Source organism: Elephantulus edwardii, unplaced genomic scaffold, assembly GCF_000299155.1.
Source record: "Elephantulus edwardii isolate Elephantulus edwardi_28Jun2011 unplaced genomic scaffold, EleEdw1.0 scaffold00014, whole genome shotgun sequence".
Classification (NCBI taxonomy): Eukaryota; Metazoa; Chordata; class Mammalia; order Macroscelidea; family Macroscelididae; genus Elephantulus; species Elephantulus edwardii.
Window position 1 is genome coordinate 30,444,100 of NW_006399764.1, and position 27,047 is coordinate 30,471,146.

General features: G+C 52.4%; 1 protein-coding gene across 1 annotated transcript in view; it reads right to left on the reverse strand.

Annotated features, from left to right (window-relative positions):
* Positions 1–27,047, reverse strand: part of DMRT1 (doublesex and mab-3 related transcription factor 1) — a 103,611-nt gene that overhangs the window by 31,685 nt on the left and 44,879 nt on the right. Inside the window, exons 3-4 of the mRNA XM_006881324.1 lie at positions 22,393–22,679; positions 9,292–9,436 (exon numbers count right to left, since the gene is read on the reverse strand). Of these exons, the coding sequence (XP_006881386.1) occupies positions 9,292–9,436; positions 22,393–22,679 (432 nt within the window). The remainder of the gene's footprint in view (positions 1–9,291; positions 9,437–22,392; positions 22,680–27,047) is intronic.

A 27,047-nucleotide genomic window follows, 5' to 3' on the forward strand; every position in this document is an offset into this window, starting at 1 on the left:
TGACCACGCCACCACTCACGACACCCAGGGAGAACTGCGTGTCACGTCTAGGATGTAGTGATTTTATTTACAAACGCCTGTCTTCATCAGACACAGGACTTGAACCCTTTGAAGATCAAGAAAATCCGCATGTTAACAAGAGAGGAAGAGTTTCCCTGTGGCCGTCAAGGTCACAGGGAGCGGTGGTCACTGCTCCATCCACACATGGACCAGGAATGAAGGAAAACCGACGTTGGGAAGAAAATACAAAGCCAATTTTCTCAGGCTGCACCAGCCAGGAATGAGCTGCTGTTGGTTTTGGAAATGAGGTCAAAGTCTGTGAAAGGACGTGTCTGCCAGCTGGTCCTCTCTCGTGCGTCCAGTGCAGGGGTCCTCACGGCAGGCTGTGCAGCCATCGTCACGGACCGTCCCCAGATCTCCATCTCCCCAAATGCAGATGCTCGAGAACGCCAGTGGCACAGTGTTACATGTCAGGCTGCTAACCCTAAGGGCGGTGGTTCGAATCCATCAGCCGCCCCCAGGGAGAAAGATGGGCTGTTTCCTCCTGTGAAGACTGAGAACCTTTGAAGCCCAGTGGAGGGTCACCAGGAGTCAGAAAAGCGTTGATGTCTGTGGGTAAGCAAGCTCAGTGTCCCCCAGGCAACGTCACCTCCTCTTCCGTCCCTCGGTCCTCCCAGCCTCCTGTCCCTGCACCTTCCAGACCCACACACTTCAGATCCCTGGACTCACACACCAGGTAGGCTGTGGGTCTGGCCCGTTTCACTCTGCAGGTCACATTCCAGGCTTCCACACCGCCGCCTCCTCACGACCACCTCCACTCTCTTCACATGCACATCTCACTAACAGTCCTAACAGTCGTAATAACAGCCCCCTCTGTCTGTCCATGTGTCCACGGGGTCCAAGAAGGCCCCAAGGACCCCTGAGTTCCACCTGCACCCCATTCTCTGCTGAGCGTGAATTCTAAGGAGCCCACAGCCAGCCTCCCTTGCAGAACTGGGCTATGAACCCAAGACCAGATATACAGATGAAACCCTAAGAGTCTTTGCTCTCCAAAGGTGCAACAGCACACACAGACCTGGGGCTGCTGGTGGCCCTCATGTCTGTTCAGGTATGACGGATTTCACAGGGTGCTGTATCACAGCTCAAGTCTGGACGTGGGAGAGAGGACCTAGCCGGCGATCCTTAGCCATGGAAGACATCACGTGAGCCACCGTGGGCGACCTTACCTGAGTGGTGACTGAACCAGGCTCCTGGAGGGGTGGGAAGGGGAAGTGACACCAGGTATATGACCACTGAGGTCTTGAAGTGGGAGGTGGCCTTTTCCCTGCCAAGCTTGGCACAACCTCTGTCCAGTACATGGCCTCAGCAGTGTCCAGTGGTGGCCTGTACACTGAGAACCTGGAGGGCTGACCACTCAGTCTTCCCCAGCTTGCCTTCTGGGGGTGACTGCATCGAGCGCTAAGACAGAGAGGCCTGGAGAAGATGGACATCTCTCCTCCCCCAGCCAGGGGCATCGCAGCTCACTTTCTGGATTCTTCTTTAAGTATAAAGTGACTTCTTGGTGTCCGAGTTGATGGACAGAACCCATCAGTCGCTTCTCAGGGAACAAAAGTCCCTGGCAGTCCACTCCTGTGCAGATGCTGATGCTGTCAGCGGCCTTCAAGTCCACTCCCACACAGGACGACCCTGTGGACGGGGTCAGTCTTGCCCAACCTTGTGCCATCCTCACCCGCCTCCACCACACTCCCGCAAACTGTTAGTCATTGGGTCAGAAGGTTAAAGGTCGTCCTCCCCTTCACTGACCTCCTCCCTTTCCCAGCATGCCAAAGTATGTGAGGTGGAGTTTCACCATCCCTGACGGCTTCAGAGACCTACGCGGGCAGTTCTGCTGTCCCACAGGGCCAGTAAGAGGCAGAAGTGACCCATAACCACAGGACCGCATTCAGTCCTCAGGCCAGGATGCAGGCTCCACGCGTCCTCGGTGTGGGAAGTGGTCTCAGAAGTGTTGCAGGTGACGTTACAAAGGTTTTAAGAGAGCGGTGATGCTTCAACAGTAGAAGTCTGTTCTCCTTCTTCGTGGGAGACGCAGGTTTGATTCCCGGCCAGTGCACGTCGCGTGCGGCCACTCATCTCCCATCAGCGGGGTTCTGCATGTTGTTGTGACATTACACAGGTTTCAGGAGAACATCCAGACTGAGAGGGACTAGAAGAAATGGCTGGGAATCTACTGCTGAAACTCTGTAAAGCCACATGGATCACACGAGCCTGTCCGATCGGGGCGGCAAGGACCAGGCAGTTATGTTCTGCGGTCACTCAGTGGCAGCTAACAGGCACAGCAAGACAAAGATTTTCTACCCGTGGACCATGGTCACCTGTGCAGCCCACTGCCAGGTACTTGCTGAAGACACCTACGATGGGGGGACAGGACTCTGAAGAGGAGACTTCACAGCAAGCTTCTTCACATCTTAATAAAGTCCATACAAAAAGCCAAACAGGCTGCTTCTGTCCACCTTCCTAGGTACGGGACACTCATATGTTCTGTGAGGGGTCAAGGCCCTCAGATGGGCCCACCCAGCCCTGCCTTCCACAAGGCCACCATGCCCAGCTCCAAGCCAGCCCCACGGTCACTTCCACGCAACACCCACGTTAACTGTCCATTCAAAGCTGAGGCCTGAGTGAAAAGGTCACGTCAGGAAGAGCTTATCACATGCTCGTTTCTTTGAAACAGAAGTAAGGCTCTTTCGAAAGGACCAAGTTTAAAGGCAGCATTTTCTACACATTTCCTAAAATAAACCCCGATTTCCTAGGCAGGGAGCAAAGAGGCCAGTGTCTCCTCCCTGGCCAGCTTGTCATCACTGAGGCCGCACAGTCACCACACAAGCCACCCAAACCTTCCAGCAGCTTCTCCACGGGGTCAGAGCCGTGGGGACCTGCAGCTGCCTCGGGGAGGTGGGGGGATGCATGCTTCCCTGTCCTGGAAGCTTGTCAGCCACAGACACCGTGGGTCACACAGCAAGGGTCTGGCTTTGGTGACGTTTAAGTGCTCCGCTGCAAGCCACGAGGTCAAAGGACTGAAGCCACTCAGAAGGACCACCAGAAGAAAGGCTTGGCAAGCTGTTTCCATAAAGATCAGAACCAAAACTCAAGCCCACCTCTGTACAGCTCATTCCGATTCACAGGGACCCTCTCCTGGGCTTCCCAGCTGTCAGTTTTAACAAGATCAGGGGCTGCAGGATTCAAACCATGCACCTTTCGGTTAGAAGCCCAACATGTAATAACACACTCTACCACTGAGGAAACCCTATGGGTACTGCTGACCAGTCAGAAAGACATCGCAGTACAGGTCCTGAAGAGAGCATCACAAAAGCGGGAAAAGAATAGCTTGCCTCTGGAAACCCTATGAACTTGGAGAAACGATGAAAGTTATACAAGTGTTCAGGTCTTTCATTCATAGGGTCGCTATGAGTCGTCTACAGCTCGACGGCACTTAACAACAACAACAACATAGAGAGAGCTAAGCTGGCCTAGTGGACAGAAAGTGATACGACCAAGCCAAAGGTGGGTGATTTTAGTCTGCGGCCCTCAGGCCTGTTTTTAACTGTTTTCGGTCAAACATTCTTCTAGGTCGTATAGCACTGGTCTGTCCACTTGCTGTACAGAGGTAACTCATGATTGCTGTGATGCTGATGTGTCAAATGTGATAATGGTCACTCAGGGTGGATAGTATTTGGTGGTTGTTTTTATGTGCCATCAAGTTGCTTGCGACTCATAGCGACCCCATGTACAACAGCCCTAAACTCTTCTCTGTCCTGTGCCAATCACACTGTCTCTGACACACCCATCCTGATTACCCCAGTCACTGAATCAATCCACCTCATAGAGGGTCTTCCCCTCCTGCGCTATCCCTCCACCCTCCCAAGCATGATGTCCCTCTCTAAGGACCGGTCCCTCCTTACAACATGTCCAAAGTATGTCAGACGAAGCCCCAGAATCCTTGCCTCCAAGGAGTAGCCTAGTTTAACCCTCTCCAGGATGAACCTGTTTTTTTTTCTTGGCAGTCCATGGTACAATTCAATACTCTTCTCCAGCACCACAGCTCAAAGGCATCAATTCTCCTTCTATCCTCTCTAGTCACTGTCCAACTCTCTGATGCATAACAAGTGATTGCAAAGACCATGGCCTGTATCAGACGCACCTTAATCTCCAGAGTGACACCATTGCTCTTCAGTACTTTGGAGAGGTCCCTAACAGCAGACTTTCCCATGGCAATAATTGTTCCCAGGACGCACAGGGGGGGATACACAGAATCCTCACGGACAGAGTAGTAGCTAAAACAAAGGTTTCTCGAGGGGAAACTTCGCCCCACCACACATGTAAATAAGGTGTCTGGTGGAGCTCCCCAATTAAAACAAGCTTGGAAGCAGGAGTGGCATCCACATCCGTAATAGCCTGCCTCTGGAAAGCCTATGAACTTGGAGAAATGATGAAAGTTATGCAAGTGTTCAGGTCTTTCGGTCACAAGGTCGCTGTGAGTCGCCTAGGACTCGACGGCACTTAACAAGTCTTACCTCTCAGTCACTCTCACCCTTTAAACCATCTCTACAGCTCAACTCTCAGCCAAACGGCAGACAGACTTTACAGCAGCCGCTGGGGTACACACGTGTGCAGCACATGCCCGGGGCTACAGCTAAGAAGATGGGGAGGGATGGGAAAGAAGGAGAAATGGAAACTGGACACACAGGGAGGGAGTGGGGAGAGCGCTACTACAGTGTGGACATTGTAACCACTGTCATGAAATATAGTGAATGCTTGAACAGAAAACCAACATGCTCAGCCAACGCTCACCCAAAACACTGCAAAGTTTAAAGAACAAGCAAGTGTGCGTATCAGGTGGCCCGCCTCTGTCTGCTGGGTTGCTAAGGGTCAGAAATGCACCGATAACAGAACAGGGTTAAGTCTGGGCTTCTTCACAACCCACGGCGTCAGCTCCCTTTGTTCCAAGAGTGGAGAAGCGTGAGCTGAGAAAGATTTCCCGGCCTCTCCCATGCTGACAGACAGTAACCTCCTTCCGTCCGAGCCCCTTCCCTTCTGGCTATAAATCCACACCCGCGGCGCCTCTTCCAACCCTCGGCGCCTCTTCAAACCCGCTCCTCTCGGCAACAATAAATTTCCTCTTATTTTTCGGTCTCACTCTCCTGGTTCTGAATTTACACCTTTCTTTCAAGAACACCACAGCTCCTAAAAACATTCCATTATTTCTAGATCGAGGGTCTCAGGTTATTTCTTTGTAAAAATGGGGATTCATTGGCAATTCTCCGTATGAATACACTTTGCCCCTGCCCCATGGAATTAACAAACAAGAGTTAAGGATCCTTTCACGCGTGCATGACCTCAAGGGCCAAGTTCACTCTCAAAGGATTCCTGTCATTCACTCGTTCACGCATGTGTCTATTCATTCAACAGTGAATATTTACATAAAAAAGATTGTAGGAGAAACCTACATCAGTTTGTTCAGCTCAGAGAAGATCTAGGAATAAAACCAGCTTGAACTCACTGCCAACAAGCCACCGGACTGACTCACGGGACCTCCTGCAGGACTCCAAAGCTGTCAGTTTAAAAGGGGGGAAAACCAGCCTCACTTCCCTCCTATGGAGCAACTGGTGGATTTGAACTGCTGGTCTTCTGGCTCAACATATTAAACCACAAGGACTATTTGTGCCAGAAACACAATGTGTGTCACACCGATCAGTGTGCAACGGTTCACAAACTCAGCCGCTACATCAGAAGTTGGAGGTTCGGGTCCACACAGAGACGCCGTGGTAGAAAAGCCTTAGGAGTGGAAATACCAGCCTTTGACACCTGGTCATCCTCCGACACGCACAGGCCCCTGCACACGGTGGGCTCAAACCGTGCGGCTCTCTCTACTACACAACCGTCCTGGTCCATTTAAAACAAAGTGATGGTTAGTGACAGTGGACGTGCAATCAACAAGAACTCCCACCTTTCAAGGTTCACACCTATCTGTTCCTTGGCAGAGTCTGAATTCACACGTGCCCCTCATCCTGCTATTCCTCAGAAAGGCTATTTCTTGGAGAAGGACATCATGGTTACAGAGCTGGGGGACAGTAAAAAGAGGAAGACCATCGGCCAGGTGCCTACAGCAACGGGCCTGAGTGTGTCTGAGACTGTGAGGCTGGTACAAGGCAGGGCAGGGCTCAGGCCTGCTGTTCCGTGCCCCTACGGGTCACACCTGATTCGACAGCACCACCACCGGCTTTGTCTTATTATCGTGCAGTGACACACTTCAAGGAGCCCTCACGGCCCCAGGCTCAAGCCGCTAGCCCAGCAGTGACTCCTCGGGAACAACAGGCTCGGCATTCTGCTCCCACAAAGAGGACAGCTGAGGAATCACCGTGGCCTAGATCATGTGGCCCACGTGGTCACCAAGCGTCTTAGGCATCTGGGCAGCACGCAGGGAAGCGTGTCCTGGCCCAGCTCTCTAAAGCTCTTTGGCTCTGTGTTTGGTAACGTAAGCCTGGATCTGATTTTCACTTCTCTGGATGCTGCTTTACAAAGAGTCAGGCTGAGTACAGAAGCCAGTTACTTAGAAAACAAACCTATTCCATTTATTGCCGTGAAGTCTAGAGGGCCAGCTTCTCTCCCCCACACTTGCTACTGCCTTGGTTTCCACCGAATGCCTCGTTTGTGTGTGCTGTGCCTTCCACACGCAGGTGATGCCTGAGAGGGAGAACTGGACAGGAGGACCTGAGCACACGGCAGCCAAGGAGACCTCGTGGGGCGCGGAGCGTTAGGGGTAAGGCTGCTGACAGGCTGGGAGTGTGAACCCACCAGCCGCTCCTGTGGAGAAAGGAGGCCCTGCCCTCCTGTTAAAATTACAGCCTCTTCAAATCCACCAGATGCTCTGCTGGAGAAGGAAGGACAGTCTCCTCCAGTACCAGTTAGATCTGATTTGATGGTAAACACACACGAAAGAATAAAATAAATTAAAAAAAAAAACCAAACATTTACAACCTCATGGCATGAGTCCAGAACGAAGGCTGCACACTGGAGTGGACTTGGGGGGCAGGACTGAATAAAATGAAAGAATTTTTCTTTTACTTTTCAAAGAGAACAATGAACTGGAGGGGAGGGGTGGGCAGGGAGAAAAGTACAACAGTGAATGAATGGAAATCCAAAATCTCTGTAAATTTTCATGAAAATTAATAATAATAATAAAAAAGAAAACAATTTCCAGTCTCAGAAACCAGACAGAGAGGACCACCGTAAATTGGAATCAACAAAGGGGGTAATTTTTTTGTTTTTTTAATATCCCACGGTAGAGGCTGCCGAGTAGGTTAATACTGAACGTGATGAATTATGTATTTCAGAGTGTTTGGGTTCATTACACAGTCATTCTTATGTTAAGGCCATTATGTCAGGCTAATTGGCACTGCTGTTGCATAAATCCTAGGACAGAGTGTATTAAGAAAGACGTGATTATGTTAATATGTTAGGAACCAGGAGCCTGGGTTCTGCCCGCCCCAGGGCACCCATGTGTGTCAGGGCAGAACTGCACGCCACAGGGTGCCCAATGGTGCGTTTACAGGAGGGGTCACCAGGCCTCGATTCCGAGGGACCACGGGTGGCCTTGTGCAGCCAACCTCTCCATTCACAGGCAAGGGTATTAACTATTAGCTATTATTTTCCACACGACAGAATACACTGTCATTTTCTTTAACAAGTCTTCAAGAAAAAGAGCATTCGGCAAGTTGGTAAGTTTAACCTGTTGAGCGGGCCTGAGAGAGGGGTTGAAAGAATGAGGAAAGATCCAGTAGGAATCTGAGAATGGAGTGGAGTGGACCATGAGTGGACATGGGTGAATGGTGACTAGTTTTATAAAACAGTGTTATAGGAATGATACTATGAAACACAGTATGAACAGAGGAGTGCATGGAGCATAATATATAAAATAAAACAATGTGAATTTTGTATGCAAAGCAATGTAATATAAAATTAATTTTAAAAGAGTTATTCAGTATAGAGGAATCCCCTTAGAAACTAGAACAATCTTGGAAACTCTATGACCTCAGAGAGAGGACAACAGTTATAGAACAGAGTTACGGTCTTTTGTTTATAGGGCGACTACTCAATGACACTTAACAACCACATTTAACGCCCGGCCTCTGTCTCCTTTTGGAGCTGGGTGAAGCGGCTGGCCTGTAAGACAACGCTCTTGTTTTGGTTGAGGATCTGTGCAGGTTGGGTGGCTGCTTTTTATTTAAGCCTCTTGTTTAGAGTCAACGAGACCTCCTGGAGGGTAATTATACGTTGGCCCGAGGGATTATATTTTAACCCCTTGATATGATATTCTGGAGGAACATTCTTCCAAGCCGTACAGCACTTTTGACAATTAGCTGTGCTGAGGTCGATTGGGTTTGCTGTGACACTGAACCTTGTGCCACTGGGGTCTCAAATGTCACAATGACACAACTGGGCCATAGGGGTGCCAAACACCATAATGGCTACCCATCGTGGGCAGTGTTTGTTGGAGCTCCCAGAATGATTCCGGTTTGGAAGCAGGAGTGGCATCCACTTCCTAAACCACATGCCTCTGGAAACTCTATGAACTTGGGAGAAACGACGATAGTTATTGAAAAGTCTTCAGGCCTTTTGTTCACAGGGTCGCTATGAATCATGTTTGACTCAACGACAATAAAAACCAAGAATATATGAATTTCATACATAAACCAATATAAAAATAATCAATAAAAGAGTGTTCAGTATAGAGGAACCCACTTAGAGACAAGAGTCTCGGGATGTGAGCTGCACGTGAAGTGCCCGTGCCCCTCCCTCCGGACTGTCCTGACATGTCATCAGTGTCTCCTGGAGGGGTTTGCATGGGGAACTTCTGCTGTCGGTGTGGACGTCCAGGAAAGGATCTACGTGGCATCAGGCTGCAACAACTCACAGCTCACTTCCCACGGGTTTTCTGAAACTGTAAACTGCACAGGACGAGACTGCCTCCGTTCCCCTGTGGAGCCATCCGTGGATGTGAACCAACAGAATGGGGCTGCCTTGGGTGGGCAGCTCCCCACAGACTGTACCCCCAGGAAGGAAAAGCATGGCATCAAGCCAGCAAAGTGGAATCCTTCCCTAGGTGACCACCTGAAATGCCACTCCCAGACCTCACAGTTCCCGCTGCTACTCACAGCTCAGCCCTGTGAGGTGTCCAGTGGTCCCCGGTGACTCTCTTCCCACCCCACCCTTGTCCAGTGGGGCCCCGTCACCTACCACTGGTTTTGGGTTCCGCGTACGAGGGCCCATCCTCGAAGGTGAAGAGCTGGGAGACGCTCTGGCCCAGGTAGGAGGGAGGCGGATAGTAGGAGTGCATCCTGTACTGCGAGCTCATGGGGTGGCGGCTCTCCGCGTTCTTCACCTGCTCGGGAGACAGGAAGGGTACACTGAGAGCAGCACGCACGCAGGGGTCGCTGAACTGAGGTTGGTCGGGGTTGGGGTCACAGGCTTCCCCCTCAACACCCACACATCATGTCTCGTGACCCGTCCGTCTGCAGGCGAGACCTGCAACGACTAAAAGAAAATCCGTCTGAGTTGTGATGTTGGAGAACAGTGAACACACCACGGACTCCAACACCTGCAGGGGAGAAAGGCGCCACCGGGTGCCCCGCAGAGGTGAGCATGGAGCGACTGTCTCCACACTCCACACACTGCCAGGAGGGGCCGGTGCCTGGAGAAGGAGGCCAGCTTGGAGAAAGGGAGGGTGAGCTAGAGAGGAAGACCTTCAGTGAGACAGTGGCACGGTGACTGCAGCAACGGGCAGAAGCATGGCAGAGACTGTGAAGGCAGCAGGACCGGGAAGGCTCTGTCCTCCTGACATGAGTCCATGATGGTCAGAGTAACCAGCTGACTCCCTACAACCGCAAGACAACAGGGAGGGGTGAGGACACGTCACCCACCAGGGCACTCACTGGCACGTCTGAGCTCACACAGGTAATCACAGGTGTGACCCCTCCCAGACCCCCTGATGGGGAGACAGGACTCCCGGCAACAGTAAGACCACTGGAGGCAGAGGGGATGGACACATACATCACCCACCAGGGCACTCACTGGCACGTCTGAGCTCACACAGGTAACCACAGGGGCGACCCCTCCCGGACTCCGTGTTGGGGAGACAGGAGACTATCCACGATGATCACAGCAACTCAACTCGCTGTCTCCCTACGACAGCAAGACCACAGGAGGGGGGACACTTCACCCACTGAGGCACTCCTGACCTCACACAGGTAACCACAGGTGTGACCCCTCCTGGACACCCTGATGGGGAGATGGAGACCGTCAGGACACGACCTGTAGGCCAGGAACACACGAGTGAGTGTGGAGGGCTGCAGCCGGCACAGGTCCTGAGCAGTACTACTTAGCAGCCGTCCACCCCCCTCTTCTACCTGCCTTTGAACTTGTGCAGGAACCGGGGCCTCCACTCCCTTCCTCTCGTCCCCGGCACGCTGTGGGCCGTCTAGATCCCACCGAGGTTCACTCTCCACCTGTCTGTGACAGTGTGTCACTCTCTGATGGTTCGTGTGTGTCTGTGCTGCTGGAAGCCGGGTCCCTGGCACTGCAAACACTCGCAGGGTCCCTCCCGGGGGCAGGGGCCAGCAGGGCTTGCAGGAAGAAAGGCCTGGTGCTTACTCTTGTAAATCAGTGAACAAAAGCCCAAGGGTTCAAAGATACTGAGATTTTCATTTCCTTACTTTGGACAGTCACGCAACAGGACCCCTCCCTGGAGAAGGACGTCGGGTTTGCTAAGTGAAGAGTCCATGGAGGCGGGGAAAATCCTCCCTAGTTATCCTCACGATGTCGTGGACTGCAGGAAGAGCAGACGACCCTGCCTTGGACAGCTGTGGACTCGGGCCAAGGACTGTGAGGACAGGGCACGATCGGGAATTCGGTCCTGTTGTACATGGGGTCACTCTGAGCGGAAGCCACCTTCATGGCAACAAGGACAAGGTCAGGGACTTAGATGCTGGGCAGTGAGGACATCCCACCTGCAGCCTCCCTTGAGAAAATGCTGCCTACACCACAAGGCAGGCCCCTTCGGAGGGAGAGAGAACGAACAGGATGGAAATCTGAAAAGCAAGGACCCCAACGTATTACAAGCATCACTACTCGTAAGCAGAGCAGAGACGGGCCATCAGGAGGAAAGGAGAGAAATCTGTACACACAAGAGAACGAAAAGCCAATTTCTCTAAAAACTTCCATTCAAATCACAACAAAAAGACACCTAACACTATTAGTCATTCGGGAGAGGAGGGAGGAAGCACTTTATTGGCCCCTGACCTATAATGTCGTTGACTCCTAATAATCTTAGCACAGGAAGGAATGAATCAGATTCAACGCCATGGCTTGCCACAAAGCGGTGAAACCGAGAGGCCAGGATCCAAACCCCTTGACATCTCCACCTTACGGGGCAGAGAACTGCTCCAAAGGATTCAAGGCTGACTTTTTTAACGAGCAAACGGGCGTATTTGTCTCCTGCAGAGTTGCTGGTGTGTTTGAACTGCCAGTCCTGAGGTCAGCAGCCAGTGTTTTAACACTGCTCCACCAGAGACTCTCGCAAGGACAGAAGGCAGGACCCGGTGCACGTCTGTCTATGGAGCACTCAGCAGTCCTGTCTTCACAATCACGCGTGGTCCTATGTTTAAATGCAGTTATCTGAGCTCTGGTGGCCTGGTGGCAAGAAGCTGCACTGTAATCCCAGAGGTATGCAGTTCGAATCCACCAGATGCTCCGCCGGGGAAGGAGGGACAATCTCCTCGTGTACCAGTCAGATCTGATTTGATGGTACACACACACAAAATAATAAAATAAAAAAAATTTTAAATGTGGTTATCTGTTTATTATGAAGGCTTTCCCACTGTCCTGGGCTTTAAACAACTCACTGGTTCTTCTCTCTCAGATCAAATGCTGCTGCTCTTAGGTGCTTGTTCTCATAACAACCCCATATACAACACAACAAAAGCCTGTCCAAGCCCACACCATTCTCACAATCTCCACTCTGCTTCACCCACTGTCACAGCCTCTGTGTCAATCCACCCTGTAGACAGTCCTCCTCTGCTCACAGCCGATCTTACAAGCATGAGGTCCTCCTGAACATGCCCAACCTAAGTGTGACCGAGTCCTAGCACGCTTGCTGAGGAGGGCTGGGCAGCCCTGCTTCCAACAGATTTACTGCTCTTCCAGCACTCCGTAATCTAAGCCGCATTCGTCCTCAACACACACTCAAAGCGTCCTTTCTTCTTCAGTCTACCTTGTTCACTGGCACAAAGGAGAATCGTGCAAAAAAAAGTCCAAATATGGGAAGAAAAGATGACTGACGGGCTTTGATTTCTGAAGAGCACGTATCGAAGACTTCTCGGATCCTTCCCACCTTGATGGACAAACCTAATTAACCTCTGCCACGCTGTCCCACCTGACAGCTGCAGACGAAATCCGTGACCCGCGAACAATCTGTTACTATCACAGTCACATGCCCAGCAGTATCGGGAAAGGGGGCACGCGAGAAATACAGATTATTTGCACGTCACACACGAGCTGTCACAAACACTGCGATACTTTGAGCATCCATCAGCAGAGTGAAGGGATCTGACGGGGACCACACATCATGGGCCCCGGGGCCAGCTGCCACCTTGAGCGTGGCAGACCGCATGCACCTACACACCTGTCAGGTATCAACCAGGTGACGGTGACAGACACACCTGACTCCCAGAGGGGGACTGCTGGTCTGTTCCCAACAAAAGCGGCCCCGCAGGACAGCATGGACCTGCCTGCTGACGCGGTGGTGAGGAGGACGGCGGCCCAGGACAGGGCAGGCGTCCGGTCTGCCGTTCAGGGTCCTTACGGCTCATGGTCGACGTGATGATACCAGACAACAGGCACCGTTCGGGGACCACACGCCAGGGCTTCCCTTTATTGGAGGAGCTGATGGGATCAAATCACTGGCTTTTGTGGGCAGTCAAGTGCTTTGTCTCTGCACCACCAGGACGCCTCACAGTGGGTTAGTGGGGTGACGTGGCCTTTTCACTCAATTCTAAGTGATATGAATAATCAATACTGATCAACTGCATTGGATCAATTCTGACTCTTGGGGACCCAATGTGTCTGGGTGTGACTGCTCCACAGAGCTTCCCAAGCTGACTGTCCAAAAGTCGGTCACCAGGATTTGCTTTTTAAGTTGCCTCTGGGAGGATGTGAACCTCTCATCTTTCAGTGAGTATGCTATCTGCAGTCAGGGGACTTCTCCAAATGACTGAGAAGCAGCAATGTCTGTCTGAAGAGTAAGGTGCACCTCATCCAGGCCAGGATCTTTTCAAAATGAGCAAGAATGACAAGAACTGATGCCTTTGAGCTGTGGTGTTGGAGAAGAGCACTGAATACCCCACAGACTAATAAAAGAACAAACAGATACGTCTTGGAAAAGGTGCAGCCAGCGTGCTCTCCCTGGAGGCAAAAAATGATAAAGCTTCGTCTCACATACTCCGGGCATGCAGCTTGGAGAGGCTGTTCCTTGGAGGACACCATGGTGGAAAAGGTGGAGGGTCAAGTGAAAGAGGAAGCCCCTCAAACAGATGGAATCACACAGAGACTGCAGCAACGGGCTCACGTGTGGAAGAGACAATGAGGATGGCACAGGACAGGACACACTTCAGAGCTGCTGTGCATGTGGCCGCTATGAGTTGTACCCGACTCAACAGCACACCCCCAGGCTAGAGCCCAAGCATAGGGTGCCCGCTCTGGGGGAGGTCCTCTGTCAGTTCTGGGGGAAGGTCCTCGTTCCCTCCAGTGTTCCCTGGAGCCCTCCATATGTGCTGGTCTCTTGGCAAGTCCTGGCTGGAGGTCCCTAGGTTCTCCTTCCCTCTGTCATATAGCACTCCCCCTTCTCTCTCCAGCAAAACAAAGTCAAGGGCCTCCCCAGGAAACCACCCTTACATATGCACATGCCCACTCACCACCCTCCCCCACCACCACCCTTCACCTTCCTGCCACCCTTCACCCTCCCCCACCCCCACCTGCAACCTCCCCCCACCTTCACCCTCCCCCCTTGCACCCTTCATCCTCCTCCCACCTCTCACCCTCCCACAACTGTGCGGTTGATCAGATCTCGGGGATCACAGCACAACTGCCACATTCTATCACACACGTGTGTATTTATATGAGGACACAATTCAATCTGTGGCTTCAGCCAAAAGGATTCATTGTTTACAGCACCCAGGAGTCCTGACTCGAGCGGCAGGTCCTCAAAGCACGTCCAAGCGTGTTCGCGCGTGTGTGTGTGTGTGTGTGTTTGCATGCGTGCTCACATACACACAATGCCTCAGAATCTCGTGACACCACAGAACTTCCAGGCTTCGTATGAGGAAAACTATGAGCTGTGCGGCTATGGCTGCACTAAGGGCACCCCCTCAGCCACAAGGCCCCTGCTCCCCCACTTACAGCGCTGGACTTAGTGAGAGGAGGTGATGTGCCCCAACAGGGCGGTGAGTGATGGAGCGTGCCTCGCACTGCCCGGCTTCTCACACATGTCCTGTGGGCTCCCCGCTACAGGTGAGCAGGGGACACACTTCAGGTAAGTCTAGCTCAGGGCAACCTCAGGTCTAAGAGTGGGACTGTTCCCAAGAGATGCTTCTTAATAAGCAGAGCCCCAGGCCTTTCTTCCAAAGCCCTGCCTGACCACTGACCAAGACCAAGCAGGCTACCTTTCTGTATTACCACCCTGGGGTGCTGGCCCCACGCAAGCCCCCTTCAACATCCAGTAAGCTTGATCATTTCATTCCTAGAAACAGCTGGACAGGACAGCCTTCCCACTGCAGCCACCTGTGAATGAAACTGGACAGGGCACTTCACACGGCTTCTGGAGCTGCGGCCCTACAAAGTCCAGCCGTGAAGGATCCACTTAAAACGCTGCTGTGACCCTACGCACCCTGATGAGCTTTGCTCTCCAGACATCGGACACCACAGTGAAAACGGATGAAATGTTTACTGACATTGTACAAGCCATCCCCCTACTGCAGATGGCCCTCGCTTCCTCCACCTTACTCTGTGTCTACTCTCTGTTTACGGATTTCTAGTTCTCTTCCTTCTCATCCCTGGTAACCATCCAAGAACTATTCTGTGTGGAAATCTTTCATTCGCTTAATATAATGTTGGTCTTACACAGTACCTGTTTCCAGGGTCAGCTGACTCTTCCTAGAGAATCAGGAGGAATAAAAGGGGTCACCAACCCTCAGAGACAGGGACTGTCAAAATGGTCAAAAGGCCTCGCCCTAACCTCTCATCACCCACAGAAAAATTCCCTCCAGGAAAGATTTCAGAGAAATCAGACAACAGCTGTCTTGGTTACCACGTGTCATCATCTAAAAAGAGTGACAACTTCAGTTCCCGTGACTGTTTTAAAAAACTTTTGCTGTCATTTGGATGAAGGTTTAAAGAGCAAGCTTGCTTTCCATTCACTTGCTCACACGCATTGCGACCTGTGACACTGACCATTATCCCCAGTGTACCAGCACTCTGCCCACTCCCTACCTGTGTTTCCTGCTTCCATCAGTCCTTCTTTCCTGCCCCTTGTTCTCTTCTGAGCTTTAACCTTGGACAGCAGTGGCCCCTGTGGTCTCATACTGCTGGACAATTTCTTCATGAACGTGTGTGAGGATACGGTGACTGTGTAGACAGTACTGCAAAGCTTAAAGCGCCTGTCCACTAACCAGAGCCCATCGGTCGCTCTACATGATAAAGATGAGGCCGTGGACGTGCGTCAAGGTTACAGCAGCGGACACCCCGGGGGTAGTTTTACTCTCTCCTGTGGGATCGCAGTGAGTCAGCGTCAGCTCAGTGGCTGTGGGTTCTGACTTAACTCCCTGTTAAGAATCCAAATGACAACAGTTAATCCTAACGCTGTTGCTGTTCTGTACTGTGGAGTCGGAATCCACCCCTAGGGAGCGTCAGGGCGCTGCCCTGGGCAGAGAAGGAAAACAGGGGACAGCTGGGTGCCCTGGCTTATTTATTTCTGCCTCTGAGCTGAGCTCCTCTCCCCTGTCAGCCGGTACAACATGTTTATTTAGGAGATAATGTGGCCGTGGAGGAGTCTCTCAGCAATAAACAGCTTTTGCAGGCAATTAAATGCAGAAGTGAAATGAGCTGCCGGTGTGGGGCCCGGCCATCCATCCTGAGTTTCTTGCAGTGTCACAAATGTTATTCCTGTTTCGCCACAGGACAAGGGGCTGTGATTGAGCCACAAATCTCCAGCACCTGGAGGCAGGAGGGGCGGCTGGCGCGGGGCGCTGGTACAGGGCGGCTTCCCGTCTGCAGCCGACGTACGTGGTGCTTTTATCAACAGGTTTGTGACTCAATAAGACACAGCACTGACCCACAGGTCCTGCTGAGTCCACTCCAGTGCGTGGTGGCCCCAGGCCGTCCGAGCAGGGCTGTGCTCTACTGATTTTTTCAGAAGCAGACTGCCAGGCCTTTCCTGCTCTGCACCTCTCTCTTCAAGGCAATAGCCAACATTTCGGTCAGCAGCTGGTATTTGAACCATCTTTCAGTCTTGGACTCCCTGTATGCACTAAATTCACTGCTGTCAAGTGAATTCTGACCCACAGGAACCCCTCGACCAAAGATCAGCCTCATGGAGTGTCCAAGATGAACTAATCTTGACGGGAGCAGAGTATCTTTCTCTCACAGATGGGGGCTTGACCACGGTGACTTGCTGGGTAGCAGCTGAGCCCTAAGCATTACGGACACAACCCTCTGACCAGTGACTGACTCGCAGCTCACCCCGTAGGGTGGAGGAGCCCTGCCCACAGAGTCCCTCAGTGAGCATGTGCACAGAGCAGAGGCTCTGGCCTCCCTCACCGCGTGTTCAAACCACAGTCTCGGCCTGAGCAGCTGCGCACTTAACTACCCTGCCCTTGGGACTTCCACCTTTCAAACGGGTACACAGTCGGGGTGCTGTGACTCAGCACTGAGGTGACCAGGTCAGTTCTCACTCTTGGTTCATCCACCAGGTTTCTGAGGCTGTAAATCCTATCGGAGTAGACAGCCCATCTTTCTCCCGGGGAGCAGCTGGTGGGTTCACACTGTTAGAGACGGGAAGCCGTTGTGTTCACACTGCAGCTGGATCCCGAACACGGCACCAGCGCCGCTGTGGGCTTTGGAGACGCATCCAGACATCATGATTTGCTCGATTCACAGACGTGTCAGGCGTCTCAACTCGACGGCACAGAACTGGCTCCTATTTGCAGATAACCCACGCCTCCCACCTGCCCTCAGAGTCCAGCACAGACACACAGCACTCCTTCTGCAGGTCAGGTTTTTCTAGTAAGAAAGAAGGCATTCCTGTTGGGACCACCTCCGGCGCTTGGACACTGGCCTTACACTAGGGAGGAAGAGTCCTCTGATGAGGCCTCCGGCCAGTGAGGCTAGGAGACTGCGGCTGAGTGCAGAGTCCAGGCAGTGGGGGTAGCCTCGAATTCAAGCTCAGTGGAGAAGCCCAGGTCAGACAGACCACGGGGCCCAATCTGGAGAGAGCAGCAAGCGGATCCCCAATTCTTGCAGGACATCAAGAAGCCCCATCCTGCCCTCTTCTGGACAGCACTGTCCGGTGGCAAAGCTCAGACCCCTCCCCAAGCACCCTGCTGCAGGACCCTGCTGGATCGCCGCTGCCCCTCCAAAAGGACCAGTCCAGCCAAGAGGAGTGAGCCAGCCACGCATTATTCCTGACACCTCTGTCATCCCTGGTGCCTGGAGCTGGACCTGACCCCTAGTGACCCATCAACGACAGAAACAGCACAGCCTGGTCCTGGACCGTCCTCACAGGCACCGCTATGCTGACCCCTCTACCAGCAGCCACTGCTCAGTCCATCTTGAGGGGCCCCCTCTTTTCCACCAATCCTCTGCTAGTCCAAGCCTGACATCTTTCTCCAGGCCCTGACCTCTCCTGGGGACAGCTCCAGGTTCCTGAGACAAAGTCCTGCCATCCTTCCTGGTAAGGAGCCCTCAGCTTGCTCTTCTCCCAAGGCAGACTCGCCGGTCCTCGGGCAGTCCACGTTCCACTCAACATTCTCCAACACCACAGTTCAAAGACATCCACCCTTCGGTGGTCTCCCCTATTCACTGTCCAGCTTTGACACACAGTGGGGAAAACCTGGACTGAATCAGGAGAACCGGAGTCCTCAAAACGGCATCTCTGGTTTTGGACATTTTAAAGAGAACTTAACTATAAAGGAGGCCTGGTGTCCTATCACATGACGTGCCAGGATGTTAAATAAAAGATCAGCGGTTCAAACCCACCAGCCGCCTGTGGGAGAGAGATGGACGGTATCTACATGGAAGATTTACAGCCTCAGAAACTGGTGGACAGAATCCATGATTCCGAATGAAAGTGATGGCAGAAATATTTTTGTTTGGCTTTTTTTGGGTTATTTTTCTTATCTGTAAGTTCTCTTATCATCTGTCACCAGTTATCACTGTGTTGACCCCTCATGGAGGCCCTGTGACAGAAAAACCAAGTGCTACAAGGATTTCAATGGCTTGTTTTTCAGCAGATCACCAGGCCTTTCCTCTGAGGCACCTCTGGGTGGACTAGAACAGCTAGCCTTTCCAATAACAATCTTGTACTTACCTGTTTACACCCCCCCCCACCCCAGGGATTCAGAAAAAAAAAATGGAAGAAAGATCTTAAGATTTCTGCTTCTGAGTGGCTCCTGACCTAAACGTCTCTGTGAAGGACACTGGTGCTCTCTCTGCCCCTCTCTCTCTTGCACGAGCCAGGAGCAGGCACCACCCAGGACCCAACTGGATCCATGGTCCTAGGGAGTCTGTGGGAGAAATACCCTCTGCAACAGAACCCAAACTACCCCAAACTATCAAGCCCCACCAGCCCTTCCAAAGGTCCACAGGGGCCTAGCGTGGAGCTATAATCGGCACCCACTTCCTTGACCTTGTGCTAATTCTCAATTCTCACGCCACAGAGTGTATCTTCCAAAAAAGAAAAACCTAAAATCAAAATGCGAAAGCGTGCACCATTGTAGTGTTACTGTCACCGTAACCTGATATGGAAGTGCTGAAAAGCCTCAGAGAACATTCTAGGCTGAAATCTTGATGGGAGCAAATACCCAAGGTTTTGCTCTGGTGGAGATGCTGGGTGGATTCGAACCACTGACCTTTTTGTTGACAGCAGAGAACTTAATCACTTTGCCTCCAGAATGCCTTGTTTTTATAACTACCTCTCAATTCTAAAATCAATAGGCTTTAAGTGATTTCTAGAAAAGATAGGATTCTCAATTTAATAAACCTAAAAAGTCAAGGTCAGATCCCTTGAGGGCAGTAAAAGAAACCAGAAAGTGGGGCTCCCTTCCTATTAACAGCTTCTCCTCAGCCCAGAGAGGCTGAGGTAAGACAGAGCAGAGTAGCTTGAAGTGAAATGTCAGCTTCCTAATGTGGGCATAAGGCCACACGCCACAAGTCACATTTTTTGCTGGACTCTAATTCTAACTGAGGAGGGTGTGGAAGGCTCCCTGCCTTCACTGACCACTGCCTCCTGTGCCACAGGAACTGACGACCTGGCTGGCAGAGGCTGCCACGACTGAGCACGCTGGTGAAAGACATCACAGAAGAACTCGGATCAAGTGTGAGGAGGGGATAAACGCAGCACAGAACTTCAAATCTTCACGGACCCTAGACACTGTGGAACCCTGCTGGAAGAACGGAATAATCTTAAACTTAGACCAAGAGATGACACAACCCTGCTTGCCGAAACTGAGGAGGACCTGAAGCACTTGCTGCAGAAGGACTGCAGCCTTCAATATGGATTGAAGCTCAACATCAAGAAAACAAAGTTTCTCACCACTGGGCCGATTGACAGCATCATGATAGATGGTGAAGAGACTGAGATTGTTGACAGTTTCAGTTTGCCTGTCTCCACACTCAACACTCTTGGTACCAGCAGCCAGGAAATTAAAAAACTAACTGCATGGGAAAGTCTGCTGTCAGAGACCTCTCCAAGGTGCTGAGGAGCAACGATGTCAGTCTGGAGACTAAGGTGCACCTGATACAGGCCATAGTCTTTGCAGTCACTTGCTACGCATCAGAGAGCCAGACAGTGACTAAGGATGATAGAAGGAGAGTTGATGCCTTTGAGCTGTGGTGCTGGAGAAGAATACTGAATATACCATGGACTGCTAGGAGAACAAACAGATTCATCCTGAAGAGGGTGAAGCCAGGCTGCTCCTTGGAGGCAAGGATTCTGGGGCTTCGTCTGACATACTATGAGCATCCTGTAAGGAGAGACAAGTCCTTGGAGAGGGACGTCATGCTTGGGAGGGTGGAGGGACAGCGCAGGAGAGGGAGACCCTCGATAAGATGGATTGATTCAGTCACTGGGGTAATGGGGATGGGTGTGACTGAGACAACAAGATCGGCAAGTGATAGAGCAGGGTTTAGAGCTGTTGTACATAAGGTTGCTATGAGTCGCAAGCGACTCAACAGCATATAACAACAATAGTAAAAAATTGTCTCTCTTGAGCAGTAAAAAAATTGTCTCTCTTCACCATCCCTCCACCTTTCCAAACATGAAGCCCTCTCCAAGCAACACGCCCAGAGTACGTGAGCTGAAGCTCCATGTTTGCCTCCAGGGAGCCCTCTGGCTGCACCTTCTCCAGGACGTACCTGGCTGATTTTCTGGCAGCCCCAGGCTTAGAAGCAGTATGTTTATGTGCACAGGGAAGGAACCACTTGGAAAGGGGGGCGTGGAGGACTGCAGGACTTGAAGAAAGCAATCGATGTCACTGCATTGAACACGTAGGAACTAGTGAGGTGGTCTATGTTCTGATGTGCATTTAACCAACAGTAGCTGATCAATCCAGCTGAGGCGAGCTGAGCAGTCTGGGCCCCTGCCCTCGGGCTGGTTCTCAGTCAGGGTAACTGGGCTGGAAAGGCCGCAGGTGTCGGCCCTCACCTTGTGCTCACAGGTACAACAGCCCTGCTACCTGGAGGCCTGGCATCTTTCACGGCTGTGACGCTGCACTGGTAGACCAGAAGGAAGGCAGGGTTTAGACAGGAAGTAGAAATACCCGCGAAACACTCCGTCTCTGATCGAGCGAAATGTTTGGCTTTTTCCCTAATACTGGGATCTCCAGATGGTACACAACAAACATACAACCCCATCTGGAGTGGTTGAAAGGTCGGCCGTCACTCCCCACCCAGAACTCACCCACTGGCCCAGGCTTGCGAGCGGCCCCACTGCCCATCCCCCCCTCATTCCGTCAGACACAGAGAGGACACATGGTCCTTCCAGGGCACAAATGGGTCCCCCAACTCGCTGCACCCCAGAGGCTACCCAGAAACCCCACAGCCTCTCACAGACTGAAAGCTGTTTCCGCAGTGTGTGCACACACCTGTCTGTGTACGTGCATGTCTGTGAGTGGGGCTCTCAATGGCCGTCCATCTCGGGTAACACCCACCCTGCCCCTGCTTTCTCATCTGACCAGGCATGTGTGTGTGTGTGCACCTGTGTGTGAATGTGCGAGTCTGTGTGTGCATCAGAGTGTGTGTTTGTGTGTGTGTCCTGTTCACTTGAGACTCAGGGCACAGCTTGTGTGCGCATGTGTACAGCACGTGTGTGCATGTCTGTGTGTGCACAAGTGCATGCGGGGGATGGTTTCTGTGTCTCTCCACTCGAGACCTGAGCTAACATCTTATTTGCCGCTGGTTTCCCTGACTGGCTGTAAATGGTGGTGATGTCTCATCCCCCTGTGAGGTCACACTGTGCCTTTTACTGGAGATTCTCACCACCTAGGCCCCCAGGGTGCCAGGAGTGTATACTCTGTGTGTGTTTCCCTCCAAGTGTGCACCATCCACTCTCCGAGTTGACAGTTTCTCATCTGCCAGGCACTTAGGCAGCCGGGGACAGAGAGGTAAAGAGAATGGTACACAAGAGTGAGAAACAGAGAGAGAAAGACAGAGAGAGAGACACACAGAGAGAGACAGAGAGCGTGCATGCGTGTGTGCGGTCTCAATAAACCAGAACTTTCCAGCTGAAACAACAGCTGCCGCGGGTGTCCCATCTGGCTGGGCTTGGAGGGTGACAGGAGTGTGTTCTGCATGTATAGATGTGTGTGTGTGTGTGTGTGTGTGTGTGTGTGTGTGTGTGTTCAGTGCCCTGTCCACTCTCCAGCTGACATCACAGCTGCTGTGTGTCCTGTCTTCCTGTCTGTCTGCGCATGGAGGGTGACGGGAGTGTGTTCTGCATGTAGAGATACATTTGTACACACATAACATGTGTGTGTACGTCTGTCTGCCTCATCCGCCCTTGGGCTGACACCGTACCTGCCACTGGTTTCCTGTCTGGCTGGGCACGTAGGGTGTCGGGAGGCTCCGCAGACTGTTCTTCACGGGGGAGCCCCCGAGGGGCCCGGGCACGTCGCCGGCGGCGGCAGGGTCAGCGGCCAGGGCCATGGGGTACTGCGGGTAGTTGTAGAGGTTGTTGTAGTAGGGGAACAGCGAGGGCTGGTAGAAGCTGCTGTAGTAGGCCGAGTCGGGCACCAGGTCCGGCGCGCTCTCCACGGGCCCTCTGCTGGCCGCAGCCGGGATGTCCTGGATGGCCATGCGACCCTCTGCAAGAGAACGACAAAGGTCACGGGCTCTGAGTATCCGCTCCACAGAACGCCCCTCCAGCCCAGGCACTGGAACCTCCTGGGACATCTGCGGTCAAAACCAGAGGGGCTTCTCGGGGGGACTTACCTCTGGGGCACAGTGAAGGGAGCTGGCTGGTCATTTTCACAGGGGACACCAGTGACACATCAGAGGGCAATTTTAGCTAGAGGGTCTAACTCCACCCAGGCTGCCGGTCAGCCAGTCAGGTTCTACTCATCCACTGTCGGCAACATTCTTACAACCAAGCTGACCGTCTTTCACTCCCAGTGAGGTTAAACAACAGGCAGCTGACTCCACAGCCAGAGCGGTCAGAAAGTCAAAGCCAGGGTCAGGAGCGTGAGCAAACATTGTATCCTTCACTTCCTTCTCCACTGATACTGCAGCCGAGCTCCAGACAAAGGCACCCTTGGAGGGGACTCGGAGGGCTCGGGGTCGGTTCCAGACCACCCTGATAAAGCAAGGGGCAGTGCGGCCAGTGTCACAAGAGAACAGTCACAGCAAGAAAACCCCCAGGGCGCGTGACAGTCTCCCTACACTTGAACGCAGACTAGGACGCGTGCAATTGCTGGGCGTGCCATCGAGCTGGGCAGGACTCACGGGTGACCCTCCAGGGAGTTGTCAGAGGCAGGAAGTCGTACAGGACACGGGAGGAGAAGGCCCATCTTCACCCCATGGAGCGGATTTGAACTCTGTGACCCCGGTCTGGCAGCCCAACTCCTAATCCACCAGGCCACCAGACCTTACTTAAACCACTGGAAAATGACCAAAATGGAACCCAGGGACACCAAGTGAGCACAGTTAGCAGAAAAGCATCGATGGAGGGTGGTCACAACCTCAGGTTTGGGACAAAGCTGGGACACACAGGAACACGAGGTGTGCTCACACGGAAACCCCAAACTACCACCCTCAAGCCGATATCTCACAGCAACCCTGGGGGCACACTGGGGACTGGCCCCGAAGTTCTCAAGGTGGTCAAGATTTACAGCAACCGACTGCCACCTCCTTCTCTTACAGAGCAACCGGTGGTTTCGAACTGCCACCCTTCAGGTTCATGAGGTGTCTTGCCAGGACTCTCAACTCCTCTGTGTGCTCCAATTATCACACGAAGGAGACTTGCACGTCTCACGGCCACGGCGACCAGGCCAGAGGCCACGGCCACACACTGCAAAGAAAACACCTTAAGGTGTTTGCTAAAAATCCTTCATCTAGCTCTTCTTACACTTGGCCTTCTGAAAAATACTAGTGCAGTTCTTTACCACTACTTAGCGTTGTTGTGTACCGTCAAGTCGGAACTCAGAGCTGACCCTTCAGCAGGATTTCAGAGGCAGTAAATCACACGTGGGCAGAGAGCCTATCTTTCTCCCTCAGAGCAGCTGGGGGATTCGAATCATGTGCCTTCAGGCATGAGAGCACAGACAACCTAGTGAAGTGGCTGCTTTCCAAAGAGGTGGTCCTTTAGAGAGGGACCGTGACGCAGAACTGCTAAGAGGCAAACAGGAAAAAGCTAGAGTCCACGAGCTGGCAGTGCTGTGGCTGCCGGAGCCCCCGGGGGCTGCAAACCTTTCACAAATTAGAAGCTTCAGAGTGGCTTAAAAAAGCAAAATTTGCTTTCTACCAAGATGGCGCCAAAAGCCAAGAAGGAAGCCCCTGCCCCTCCCAAAACTGAAGCCAAAGCAAAGGCATCAAAGGCCAAGAAGGCGTCCTGAAGGGCATCCACAGCCAAAAAAAAAAAAGATCCGCACGTCACCCACGTTCCGGCGGCCTAAGACGCTGAGATTCCCACGGCAGCCCAAATACCCCCGGAAGAGCGTGCCCAGGAGAAACAAGCTTGACCACTATGTCATCATCAAATTTCCCCTGACCACTGAGTCAGCCATGAAGAAGATAGAAGATAACAACACACTTGTGTTCATTGTGGATGTCAAGGCCAACAAGCACCAAACAAAACAAGCTGTAAAGAAGCTCTATGACATTGATGTGGCTAAGGTCAACACTTTGATCAGGCCTGATGGCGAGGAGAAGGCCTATGCTCGACTTGCTCCTGATTATGATGCTTTGGATGTTGCCAACAAAATTGGGATCATCTAAACTGAGTCCAGCGGATTAATTCTAAATATAAATTTTTCTCACAAAAAAAAACCATGCAAAATTCACATTTCCTTTTGTGTCAATTCCGAGCCATGACCACCCAGGTGTGTCAGAGCACAGCTGCTCATCCCAGGCTTTCAAATTAGTTCCTTCCTGCACGGGAAGCCAGGAGTTAGAAGCAATCAATGGCTTCTATCTCCAAAAAACCTAAAAATAAAATTTCTAATGCAAAGGATGATTTTTTTTAAGCAGGCTATCGCCAGGACTTTGTTCTGAGGCACATCAGGGTGGACGTGAGCCTCCCACCTATCAGCTAGTCCTAATTTATTATAAAACAATCAGGATTGGGTTCAGCAGCAAGAAACAGCAGGGGGAGCTGTAGAGTTGGTTCTGATTCACAGGGATCATACAGGACACAATGAACTGTTCCCAGTTTCCAAGGCTGAATCTACCCAAGAGTGGAGTGGATTCGAACCACTGGCCTCTGCATTAGCAGCAAAGAGGTGTGGATAACTTCCCCAATCATTCGCACCAGACCACAGCAGACAGGGTGTTAGAGGTGCAAAAAGCAGCACTTCATTCTCTCTTTTCCAAGCTCATGTCCTCAGCGCTGACGTTTACTTGCTGTCCACAAGCCCTGTTCTTTGGTGGAGTTCACAGTCCCTCTGCTATGTTTCTCCTGCATGGACACTGCTGTCAGGTGCCATCAAATCAAGTCCAAATCACAGCAGCCCCGAGGCAGAGGGTGTGAAGCCCTGTCCCAAGGCCCCTTACAGTCACGGCCACGTCTGAGCCTGTGTCGATCCACCTCGCCGAGGGTCTTCCCCTTCCACTGCCCTCAACGCCACCAGGCGTGATGTCTTTCTCCAGGGATCCTTCCTCTTGGTAACGCTTCCAGAGGAAGGGAGATGAAGTCTCGCCATGCCTGCTTCTAGCGTATGCAGCGTGAAATATGAGTCACTCCTTCGCCAGCGATCGATACCCCCACATGATAAACGCCCTTATTGATTTTGCAGTGCTGCACGCTGGGCTCCGGGCCATGGCATATCCAGAGGAGTTACCCAGTAATTCAATTCGGGGCTGGGAAAGCTTGCCTGCTCCTCCCTCTAGCACCACGATTCCCAGAGCCGCCACACCCTCAGTCCTGGAGCTTTATATCCAAGCGTGGAGACGTATTCCCTCGTCAGTGATGAACCCCAACCCCACGGTGTCACACATGCAGTCAGAAAAAAACCAAACTCACCACCGGCCAGTGGAAGCTGACTCAGGCACTTCCAACTGCTGCCGCCATGGGACCCTGCAGAGCAGAGCTGCCCCGAGGGAGTCCCAGGCTCCCATCTATTTCGGGGAGCAGGCTCCACCCCGTTCTCCAGAGGTGGACGCAGCCAGCAGCCCAAGGTTGATCCATTCCAACACTTGGGCTCCCAGAAGAGTCCAAATGCTGCTCCCACCAAACTGCTGCCCGCTGCCAGGTGCCCTCCATCACATTCCTGAGGCTGTAATCTCAGCAGAAGGCGACTGCTTAGCTCTGACCCAAGGAGCAGCAGTGGATTCAAACCACCGACCTTTCAGTTAGCAGTCCTTACCTTACACCCATGTGACAAAGCACCTTGTAATAAGAACGTTCATGCTCACACACGCACACTTTCCTTGTCACCTCCCACTGCTGGACAAACAGCTCGCGTCCATACGCCTTTCTTGAGCACCTGAAGCGTATGCATGTGGTCAGGAGGGACATCGGACTTGACAAAGCAGAGGATCAGGGGAGGAGAGGAAGACCCTCAATGAGATGACCTGGCACAGTGGCCGGAAGGGGTTACACGCAGCAGGCTGTGAAGATGGTGCCGGCTGAGCAGTGCTGTCTGCTGTGTGGGGGCAGGACTGAACAGTGTCGACCAGCACGGCGTGCAGAGCAAGGAGTGCAGAGCCTCACACGATGAAGGAAATCCGTGAGGTCCTTGGTCCTGCCGACTCCCTAATACAAGGGGGAAGGACAGGCCCCCTGAGGCAGGCCAGGCGAGGCTCCCGGGGGTGCAGATGGTCTGTACTCAGCAGGCCTCAGTCTACACAAAGGCCCTTCAGAAGGCAGGCGTGGGAGCTGCTTCCAGGAAGATGCGAACAAAGAACCTGGAGGGAGCAGTTCCCAGTCAAGGGATGAAGAGTGGGTCACAGTCTGAGAGGCTGTTCAGCTCCCAGGGTGATGCTACATGGCCACTTCTGGTGCCACTTGACCCTGGACC